General features: G+C 35.0%; 1 protein-coding gene across 1 annotated transcript; it reads left to right on the forward strand.

Moving 5' to 3' along the window:
* The first annotated feature begins 2,153 nt into the window (after positions 1 to 2,153).
* On the forward strand, positions 2,154 to 7,838 carry LOC115922809. The gene is made up of 8 exons (XM_030982510.1): positions 2,154 to 2,212; positions 4,181 to 4,482; positions 4,661 to 4,764; positions 5,719 to 5,804; positions 6,278 to 6,327; positions 6,655 to 6,736; positions 7,218 to 7,252; positions 7,834 to 7,838. The coding sequence occupies exons 1-8, from the start codon at positions 2,184 to 2,186 to the stop codon at positions 7,836 to 7,838; spliced, it is 693 nt and encodes a 230-aa protein (XP_030838370.1). The 5' UTR covers positions 2,154 to 2,183.
* The last annotated feature ends 4,437 nt before the right edge of the window (positions 7,839 to 12,275 follow it).

The following is a 12,275-nucleotide window of genomic DNA, read 5'->3' on the forward strand; positions in this document are numbered from 1 at the left end:
TATTGCTAGATGCTAGTAAAGCATTTGATAGAGTTAATTATGTGAAATTGTTTGACATTATGCTGAGCAAAGGGGTCTGCCCAATGATATGCAGGCTATTGCTTAATATGTATAAGAATCAAAGGCTAAGGTTGAAATGGAACAATGCATATTCTGATTATTTTACAGTTAAAAATGGTGTTAAACAGGGTGGAGTTATCTCTCCTTGCATGTTCTGTTTGTATCTAGATGGGCTGATAGAAGAGTTATGTGACAATGGGATAGGGTGCTTTATGGGCAATGTTTTTGCAGGAGCATTTGGTTATGCAGATGACTTGACACTGCTGTCACCTAGCGTGACTGCTCTTCAAGAAATGATTAAAACTTGTTTAGATTATGCCATTAAATTTGATATTCTGTTTAACCCTGAAAAGAGTCAGTTAATAGTTTTCAGCTGTAATGGTAAACCAGTTATGGATCCAGGAATCACGATAAATGGAAGACATATTGATATTGCATAAAAAGTAACTCATCTAGGGAATGATATTTCTAAGAATATAAATGATTTTGATATCTCAAAGTGTGTTGGAGATTTCAATCGACAATGTAATATGTTTTTGTTTAATTTCAAATATGCTAACTCTCACATAAGAAATATATTGTTTCATAAATATTGTTCGAGTTTCTATGGCTCACAGTTATATCCTCTGTTTGATAAATGTTTTGATAATATTTGTAGACAATGGCGGGTTGCAATAAGAAGGATTTGGAAAATTCCATGGCAGACACACTGTCATCTTTTGCCTTATTTAGCAGGTGTTATGGATCCAGAGTTATGGTTTGCAAAAAGATGTTTATCTTTTGTTGTGAAAGCTATGAATTCCAAAAATTATACAGTGGCACATATAGCTGGAATGGCCAGGTATGGAGCTCATTCTGTGTTAGGAGGTAACATAAGATTCTTGAATGATAAGTACTTCATGGATAACAATGAAATTCAAAAGCAGTGGGCTGTGCAATGCCAAGTGAATGATGAGACAATACGCATAGTTGAACAAGTAAAGGAATTGATCAACTCGAGGGATGATTATTTATGTAAGGGTTTCCTTAACCGAGAGGAGTGCGAGGAAATTATCTTGTATTTATGCACACTCTGATCTTACCCTGTTATACATGTATTCTGTTGTTGATGTTGTTTTTTTGTCTTTACATATATTGTGAATGTGCCTATTTGTAGAATATATTGTATATTTTTTGTTATTTTTTTATATGTGCTTTTTAAAGCGAATAAAGAACTCTTGAATTGAATATACATATATAGAATAAATAATTTAATGTTGATAATCCTCAAATTCGTGTGTGTCACAAACACAAACGAATAGCAATTCAGGTATTTATTTGGCATTGTTAGTGGTTCTATTTGTTAAAAGCATATAGGGTATGTGTCCGGGGTGCATTTTGGGTTAAGGTTAGTTCTACGGTAATCGTTATGATGAGGTCTGGATTTGGCGTTGGGCACATGGTTGAATTCGATTAGTGTCGGAAATTATCGTCCACATCGTACTTAACACTGGTTCAATGCTATAGGAAGAAATAAACACTAAATATTGTAAATTTAATATTTTATCAGATCATCTCTACAAAAGATTTATTCAACCGGCAGAAGACATTGGTTTCGTTACCCATCACGACGGAAACCAATGCCAGAACGCAGATGATCAACATCTCGGTTTCAGCATCAAGTACCAACGAACCAAAAACCAGCATGGCTTTCGTGGTTATACGTACTGGTTTGTTAATCTTCTTCTCCTCCCCTCCTTCTTTAACTCATCTTCCTTCTCAATAGATATAAAGGCGTTTATTGTTTAAACATGTTCAATTCTATCATTTTCACGGAATCAAGGATCATTGCATATTTTGTCGCTATGTTTATATTCTAACATATCTCAAGTTGTGAAGTTGACGAAAACCTATCCTTGAGTGATTTTAAAGTAGGAACAAGTATATTATTGCACGGTACTGCCGAGAACATAGAACTAAATAGATGTATGTTTTTTGAATGCTTTTCTTTTTATCATCCCCATAATTATGCAAGACGTGGAATCGAAACTCTTCTTGTAACAATGAGATACGTGTGGTCACTCAACAATTTTATAATTTCTCTTCAAGGATTTTCCGCCGACAGACACTCACACCTAGATGAGATGGTCTCTGGATCAAATTTTGACCTCAGGTAAAAGTACTCTAATAAATAAACATTATTACATGAACAATATTTTGTATATCGTTGTTTGCTGATCACTATCACTTCTATGCTTTTTGTCTTTGAGTGACATGCTCTAAATTTTGAGTGACATGCTCTAAATTTTGTGTGTGATTATTATTATTTTTATATCAGAAAATATAACATTAACAAGATGGAAAAAATATAATTTAAATCGCGTCAGATTAACAATTTTAACATCATTACACGAGATTGATTAATCGTCTATTACTTTATTATTGAAAAAACTAGTAGGAACAAATCCAAAAGATATGAAAGTCTGGCTAAATTTAAATGCCACACTAATAGTTCAGTCATCAGGGGTACAACTTTTGCATTGGACCGAGAACACGCTGACATAAAGAACACGAAACTTAGTTGATGTGAAATGCTGCAGACCCGGCTGAAGTTATTTCAGGCGTCCCAAAGGGTTCTGCCATAGGTCCTCTACTCTTCCTCTTTATATCAACAATATCAATGGAAACATCTCGTCGAGTACGATGCTATTTGTAGATTATTGCATCCTCTACCGGGCGATCAATTAAGTCGACTAATGACACCCATTCCGATGATGTGAATAGGCTCTTTAGCTGGGCGGACAATTAAAATGATTAAGTGAAAGTAGAATTCATCGTTGCCAAGTGCTCAAAATGTTCCTTGAATTTTCAGGAACAAGGTAAAGCTTATCAACCGAATATACACAATGAACGGTACGACTCTCAAGGAGTTAAACCAACATCCTTACTTCGGAGTTGACCAAAATTTATTGTTGGAGAACCAAGCAGATAAAGAATTCACCAATGCAATGATTGGGATTAAAACTTTCTGGCCTCTCAACCAAGAATATTCAGAGAGCTGCATTTACTCTTTTGTCATTTTTAGTAAGGCCTCATCTTGAACATGGTAAATACGCATGTAGCATAAGTGATCATTTTTTAAGCAAGCACATCAACAAACCAGAGGGTGTTTAGAAAGGAGGAGCCAAACTTGTCACTGACCATTAAATGGGAATGGACGTTCATGTATCAGACCGTATCAGAATAATGCAATGTATTAGCAACAACTTAAAAAATAACGACCTGTGGCTGGGCACTAACTCTTCTTCAAAGCCATTCATGACCAAATCGCCATACTCAAAACTGAACTACATTACACAACCTCATGATATCCTAAAGGGATGTCAACTCATCTCCTCCAACATGAGATTCAAAACTGATCACCTTCTCCCCAGAACCATTCGGGCCTCGAATGTACTTCCTCCTGGGGGGTGTTTCACAAAGATCGTAAGTAGAACTTAACACTAAGTTGGACTTAAAAATTATGGACAGCCATTGGAGCCTTAAAATGAAATATATTCAAAAGCAGAAATTCAAGTATTTTAGACTTTTTATAAATTCCACATCAAGAACATAGAATCTCCCATGATAATAGAAAATATGAATAATTGGAATCAACATGTTTTTGCTTTAAACAAAAATTTTACAAAATATTTTCACAGATGCCAATGGCTTTCCATAAATTTTAAGTCCAACTTAGAGATAAGTTCAACTTAGGATCTTTGTGAAACACTCCCCAGAAGTGGTAATCTGCAAGTCTGTAAAAAAAAGTTCAAGATCAGCCCCTGGAATGCAATTAAAAGTGACAATATGAATATTGTTTTCTCGACTATGTTCATGTAATTTTTAAAGTGATGGGATTATACTCCAAAATGTATGAAATAGGTAACAAACTCTGGAACGCTCTTATTAGTAAGCAATATCCGGCTTCGGGAATCACGACCAGGAACAGAACAGACTCGGAGTCAGATAATGGAGGTAGTATCTCCTAACTGAGATCCGGATGGGATACAAGGTAACAATATTATCTAGCTTTACTAATCAGTGAAATAACGGCATTCTATTTGATCAGTCTCTCTTCTACCTGTATTTTCATTTATAGCAAAGCCGAAGAAATCCCGAGTGAAGAATTCATCACAAAAGAGATAAACACTGATCAGTACTACCATCTCGGTCTAGCATTGGGTTTGTCATACCATACACTTGACAGCATCCAGTTCAGAAGCAGACAGCATGAGTCTGGGGTTTATACCCCAAATCAAAAGGCCGCTATCTTCATGATCCGCTATTGGAAATGCTTGCAGCATTCCGTCTCCTTAGCAGACGATCATCTAAGAGAAGTGTGGAAGTCCTTGAGCGATTCAGAAGATTCAGCCCCTGTTTCGAAACAACGACGAAGAGCGGGTAAGAGCGCACTAAAATGTTAAAACACAATTAGATTCATTCTAAAACAGACCAGAGGATAGACAGAACCTTTAGAAACAATGAGGAATCGTACAATACAGTTTATTCTTCTAATTTAACTGATAAATAAGGTTAAACACATCTTTTTGGTTTTTATATTTCTACCTTCCCTCTAAAGAAAAGAAACATGACACAAATGTGGAAGACTTCTTCGAAGAAGAATTCCTTCGTGAAGAACCAAGAGCCATTCCGACAGTAGGCCGACATGCGTATGAGGTGGAGGTGAGTGTTTCTACACGGTAGATGTTTGTCGTTAATATTTCTAGAGACTTTTCCATCAGCATTATCTACCATGTCAACGTTACTCAACAGTCAATCAAATTAAGGTTTTCATTGACGTTACCATTAATGGCAAAATTACCATCAATGGTAGGCTTTATGAAACGGGCCCAAGATCTTTACCACTTATTTGTGGGCTCGACGTTAGTCTAGTCGTGATCAATGTATATTGTTTATACAGAGACCTGTATTAAAGCAGACAACCACATTTACAACTCTTTCAGCATATTTAGGTTTTTATTTGACAGGACAGAAAGATGATCTCCGATTGAGCTAGGAGCAGTGGTGATTCTTAGGCGTGGTGGACTACTATTAATTTCTCTTGAACTCATGTAGATGGGGAACTTGTATAGACACTGAGTTTGAATTCGAGACATTGAATGTGATGATATAAATGTTAGGAAAAAATGTATAATAGATAAATGAGTTTGACATTAATCTGTCCCAAATAACATAGAAGGTGTCTGCTTACATAGGAAAAACAGCAAAGGGAGTGTCATAATCTGTATTATAGATCCTCATTTAAGCCCTTCGATGAAACATGGAAGGCTCCTCCACCGGGCTTCGACCCCGAGTGAGTGAATTGACTGTCAACAAGCAGTGCTGAGAAATAATTTCAGATATCAAATATCAGTCCTTGAGGGAACAGTAATGAATAATCACTTTTATGCCACAGCCATTCAAAACAACCTCCTCTTTCTCTCCTTCACCTTTCTCTGTGAAATGTATGTATCCTTCATTTTTGTACATTTGCTTTATAATATTTCATGCTTTGAGAAGTATTGAATAAAGACTTTGTTTGGAGAAAAAAGATTAACACTAGTATTGCTGTAACCCATTTGAATATGTCTAATAAGTTACTTAGCAACTGGTGATGATTTTTTTTAACTTCCAAAGATTCCAGGAGCAAGGGGGCACTGGGCAGAGAGGCTCCATCATAAGCGACCTAACACTCCTAGTGTCAGAAGCGACTCGTTAAGCAGGTACAAAAAATGAATTGAAATGCGTTTCAAAATGTATTATTAGTTTCTAGCTTCTATCAGATACATAACTTAAATGGGCTTATAGCATTTTGCCAAAGTACAGTGTTTTAACCTAAAATATGTTCTGATTAAACGGGTTTTGAGGAAAAGTTATTTCAGATCCAGCATGGATTTGGCGTTTTTTGTAATTTGCGATAAAACTCTCTCCCTTTGACCCGAGACTAGAAAAACAAATCCAAAAGAATCATGAGTAAAATTAATTGCAGGTCCTCAGGAATAAAAGCAATGAGGCTGATGAGGCTTCCATGGGTGAACAACAGTTTTATATAATCGTTATTATCATAATCATTATAATCATGATCATAATGATCTTTTTATCATTATTATTATTACACTATCATTATTATTATCACTATTATTATTATCATTATTTTTAGTAGTGTTGTTGTTGATGGTGTTATTATTATTATCAGTTTCAGCACGTTGCTGGAGGAGGAGGTGGAGGGTTGCTTTCCGAAACGTTGTAAGTTGCCCTGTCTTGTATTCAATTTCTTCTTCTTATTGTTGAATAACATAGAATGAAAAAGGTGTATATCTTAGTTATTTGGTACATGTAATAATTAGTAAATTTAATATATTGGGAAGTATTTCTCAATAGCATTAGGTGAGCACGCTTCACGCATTCTGCTTTTACATAACATTTCAACACTCAAAGGTAGTTTGTGAGTTAATTTCAAGATTCTTGCAAGGAGACAACATTTTGGTTTTTGTGTCGAGCTTAAATATGTTCGTTGAGTCTCAGACAGATATTTATGATACTGTAATTTAATTTGTTTAATGTTCATTTCAGATGGCGCACACATTCCCGATTTAGCTCGTACGCATAGACGGACTTTCTCAACTTCTAGACACATACCTGACAGAGTTCAAAGGTATATTTCCTGCCTTTCTCTTGTTTCACATGGGCCCACCCTGAATACTTGTAATTAGAATTGCGAAAACTAAATTCAATTTATTTATTCCCACAAAAACATAAATACAGTAAAATAAGTAAAACAATTAAATGCAGAAAGAAAAAAAAAATCATCAACATATTACATTATAAATAAAAAGATCCAGTAAAGAACAATATGTGGAGGGTCGAAGACATATCAAGGGTTTATCCCCAGTGAGGTCGGGATAAGACTTGTCTTTTTATTGACGGCTTCTACGCCTTCTTTGATATTATTTTCGATTTTGGATAATCATATGAAATGTCATAATAACGATCCACTGAATCAACGGACCTTTTTTCTTCTTCAAAAGGATAAATGAATCTCGGGTTAATAATAGAATCTTAGATTGCTAAAGTATTTTTTGTCTGTACCTGGATATTCCCTGACAATTCCCTACAATTTCTGTCTTTCCTTTCAGAGGTCTGAGTATTCACAAGCATCATGAAGATGAAGGTAGGCATCCCCTTATATATATATATATATATATATTTTTTTTTTTTTAATTATTATTATTATTTATTTTATTTTATTTATTTTTATTTATTTTTTTTTGGGGGGGGGGGGCAAGTTAAGAAACGGATGATTTTCCAAAGTGCTGTAATTGAATCATGTTTACATGTTCGATTTCATACAATATTAATGAAACGATTTTTTTTTTTTTAAATCCCCTAAGTATAATTTAAATGCAAGATTGTCAGGTACAACATTATCTTCTATGTATTATTGTTAGTCTTGTTGTAAAATTACTCTTTAAAAAGTCCAACAACCTCACAGTTGGTAATTCTTTTCAAATTTAGGATTTTATTTCGGCAAAAATGCACTATACAAATCCTTAATTAATACTAGAAGTGTACCTTAAATCATTTACAGGAAGAGAGCATTCCAAGCAAGCCATTTTTGCATGGATGGAATCTGGAGAAAGAGTAAAGCCGGCGGATTTCAGACCGCATGATGAGTACACTTCAGAACCTACAGATGACGAGGAACAGATAACAGAGTCCGTTCACCATATCTCTTTACCGAGCGCTCTCCAGGATGAAATCCCAGTTCAAAGTAGGGAGGATTTAAGTGAGGATACTGGCATGATTCGGCTTGAGAAGCATGGTATTGAAGTAAGAATTCCACCAAGCGAAGCTTACAGAGCGAAGGATGTCACCATCGAACCAATCCATGACATTCCACCTGAGTTGGTACTGAAGGAAACAGAAGCCATCATTACCGTCGGCTTGAGAATGTCTCCCTCTGATGCAAACTTTGACGTTCCGGTGACAGTAACGATGCCCCATTGTGGTATATTCACAAAGCCAGAAGCTGCGGAAGTCGTCATTTATTATCGCAAGAATGGTAAAGTCTGGTCTTTCTCATTGTCTCTCTCAGTCCCATTCACATTGCTATTCATTAAATAAAGTAATATATATGCTTTAAGGAGGTTAATTGCACAAATACAAACGTATAATTATGGCTGTTTTTTATCCCCCCCAAAGCGCCTTTCAAACCCTAAGACATGATGTAGTATTAGATGGGAGGGGGCAAAGAATTAGGATGACTGTTAGAAACGATGAATGTGAGAACTGCGATATTTTGTGATGAATTTGACATACAAGTACAGGTTTTTGAAATTATATTAAAGGGTTTAGGTAAACGTACGTTTACTAGATTTCTTTGCTGATATTTTGCATGTACAGCTTCTGACAGTTTTACGGCGATTCCTTCTACCAACGGCAGCCCACGATGTGTTGTAAGACATCGCGACCTTGATATCTACATGAACCACTTCTCCGAATTTTGGATTGTATCTATCATCAGAAAGACATTCATAGGGAAACGTGTTATTTGTACACCATATATTCCTGTGTCAACTTCGAAGAATGATGAACACGAGTTGTTTGTCCATGTAAGAGATGAACACATCAAAAAACTGGAGGTTAGTTTGTCTTTTCGTCTTCTTGATATTCTTCCCCTCTCTTTATCGTGTTTTGCTTTGCATTTGTAGCACCATCAAAACATTCAGGTACGGTCGTGAACATTCATCAAGTTTAAGTGTAAACGGATTACATGGATGTCTTGTGTATAGTGGTCCATTCAATTGACTCTCAATCGAAGCATTTGGGGGTTTGAATCCTAGCCAGGCACTGACGTCCGTTGGCAAGACATTAATCCGCAATTACTACTCTCCACCTAGATGTAAATGGGTACATGGCGAAGATAAGGTAATAATAATTGGAGGGCCCGCAGGAAGAGAAGCACTAATACTGATGTGCTTACCTTGTGTAAAAAAAGACCCAGTTATTGCCACGTTTAAAATGCCCTGGATCTACCCATAAATTGGTTTTATTTTGGGTTATTATCATGTCTCCTTTAATTATTGAGCAAGTTTGCACAATAAATTGATGTTAACAAATATTGTTATCATTATTGTTTGTACTTATCTTCATTATTAACTCTTTATGCGCCACTTAAAAAACCCCCCTGTGCCACATTCTTTTAGGGTCACACATTTCGAGGGAATCTTTATTGACTCTGCTGAATCAAGAGGCTATAACTCTTCACTGGATGATCATGATGAAAAATATTGTGCAGCAAAGTTGTAGACCGGAAAACGTGCTTTTCGATGAACCGTCATTTGTTATATTTTGAATTATCATTTTTATAATAATCATAATTATATAATGTTTAATTTTTCTTATTTACGGCAGTTTTTTATCCCTCTAGAATTTCTTATTTAGCAATGATAAGACATCTTCAAATCGAATCTATTAGAAAGGTGGACTTCTTACCTTTCTTTACATACCTTGCTCAAGTATTCTAACAATTCAGAAGGTTAGTATTTAGGTTGTTGAAGAAAAGAAGTTCAATAGGGAGAGACTTGAAAGTACCCCGCTCAGCCACCCTTGACAATGGGCTAATCTGCCCATTGAAATCCCTATTACCCCAGGTTATTGTCAATGTCCGGTTTAGCGGGGCATGAAAAGGGACGTCGTGGGGATGTTTTTCTTTGTTGTGCCATGATAAGTCAATAAGAAATAAGAGAATGTTATTGATTTTGCCCACTGGTATGAGCATGTAAAAATGGTATAGGCATAATATATTATATGTGATATACATGACATAATCAGCATCTTATTGAAATGTCTCATTATGAATGTTCACCGCATCTGTTCTCTCACCTTCTTTACCCCTCAATAAAATTGATTTCAAGTACATTTATCACAGCCATAGATATACAAAGAAAGAATGAATCAATCTTAAAATATAAACTATATTGCATTGTTTTCCATTTACTTTATTGTGAGAGAGCTTATTATCAGAAATGATTGACGAGTGGAGTATGCAATGAATAAAATATGGAGAACGGACGTGAGAGACATTATGAGAGAGAAATAGTGATATGAAATGAAAGGACTTTACTGTGAATAAAGATTATAAGAGAAAGAGATAAAGATGACGGCAAGACAGGATACATATTGATACGAAAATAACAATAATAATGAGATAGAGATGACGGAAAGAAAGAGAGTAAACACTGATAGCATAAGAATGAATAAAGATAATAAGAGAAAGATATAGAGATGACGGCAAGACATAGGGTACATATAGATAGGAAAATGATAATAATAATAAGATAGTAAGAGATGACGGAAAGAAAGAGAGTAAACACTGATAGCATAAGAATGAATAAAGATAATAAGAGAAAGATATAGAGATGACGGCAAGACATAGGGTACATATAGATAGGAAAATGATAATAATAAAAAGATAGAGATGACGGAAAGAAAGAGAGTAAACACTGATAGCACAAGAATGAATAAAGATAATAAGAGAAATATATAGAGATGACGGCAAGACATAGGATACATATTGATAGGAAAATAATAATAATAATAAGATAGAGATGACGGCAAGAAAGAGAGTAAACACTGATAGCATAAGAATGAATAAAGATAATAAGAGAAAGATATACAGATGACGGCAAGACATAGGGTACATATAGATAGGAAAATGATAATAATAATAAGATAGAGATGACGGCAAGAAAGAGAGTAAACACTGATAGCATAAGAATGAATAAAGATAATAAGAGAAAGATATAGAGATGACTGCAAGACATAGGGTACATAATTATAGATAGGAAAATGATAATAATAATAAGATAGAGATGACGGAAAGAAAGAGAGTAAACACTGATAGCATAAGAATGAATAAAGATAATAAGAGAAAGATATAGAGATGACGGCAAGACATAGGGTACATATAGATAGGAAAATGATAATAATAATGAGATAGAGATGACGGCAAGAAAGAGAGTATTACACTCATAGCATAATAATGAATAAAGATAATAAGAAAAAGATATACAGATGACGGCAAGACATAGGGTACATATAGATAGGAAAATGATAATAATAATAAGATAGAGATGACGGAAAGAAAGAGAGTAAACACTGATAGCATAAGAATGAATAAAGATAATAAAAGAAAGATATAAAGATGACGGCAAGACAGGATACATCTTTCTTTCATTAGTTTTATTCATTCTTATTCTATCACTGTCTACTCTCTTTCTTGCTGTCATCTCTAGCTCTTTCATTAATTTTTATTCATTCTTATTCTATCAGTCTACTCTCTTTCTTGCTGTCATCTCTATCTCTTTCTTTCATTATTTTTATTCATTCTTATTCTATCACTGTCTACTCTCTTTCTTGCTGTCATCTCTATCTCCTTCTTTCATTTTTTTTATTCATTCTTATTCTATCAGTCTACTCTCTTTCTTGCTGTCATCTCTAGCTCTTTCATTAATTTTTATTCATTCTTATTCTATCAGTCTACTCTCAGGGAACACTTTTATCACTAGAGTCTTCGTCACTGCTCGATTCGTCGGAATCAGAGTCCATGCTCCATGCTTCCATAGTAACAAGATCTCGAGCCTCCTCTACACTAAACACACGTTGACGTTTTCCAGCAGGTGCCATCGTAACATCAGTAAAAAAAATCCAAAGAAAACCGCTAAATACACGGTAATTTCGAATGTAACACTATGAAGAAAAACAGTTTACCGGAAAGTGTGCGATGTATACAATGTAAACAATAGTAAACGCAACGCGTGGCTACACACTGCGAGCGGTATTATGAATGTCTAATTGACTCGTATACATCTGTGCAAAAATGCGAAGTTGGCACGCCTACGTCCGTGCAAATCGGCGAACAAAGCAAACAAAGAGTTAAGGCTGAAATATATCTAGTAACATTTGCAGATTCTTATTTTCGGTATATCCTCATTTAGACCTTTCAATTTTAAACTTCAGCAGTTTTAAATTCGATATATTCATGTGTCAATGTCCTTTTTGGTCTTTGTATGTATCTTTTTGTTCTTTCATTTCCCCCTTTCTCTGTCTAATACTGATGATATACTTTGTTGAGTGGAAATGCATTTGAACTATTCGTTATTTTTTCTTAACATTATTTTGAAGGTGCATGA

This window comes from Strongylocentrotus purpuratus, unplaced genomic scaffold (genome assembly GCF_000002235.5).
Source record: "Strongylocentrotus purpuratus isolate Spur 01 unplaced genomic scaffold, Spur_5.0 spur5_scaffold_12, whole genome shotgun sequence".
NCBI classification, from domain to species: domain Eukaryota; kingdom Metazoa; phylum Echinodermata; class Echinoidea; order Camarodonta; family Strongylocentrotidae; genus Strongylocentrotus; species Strongylocentrotus purpuratus.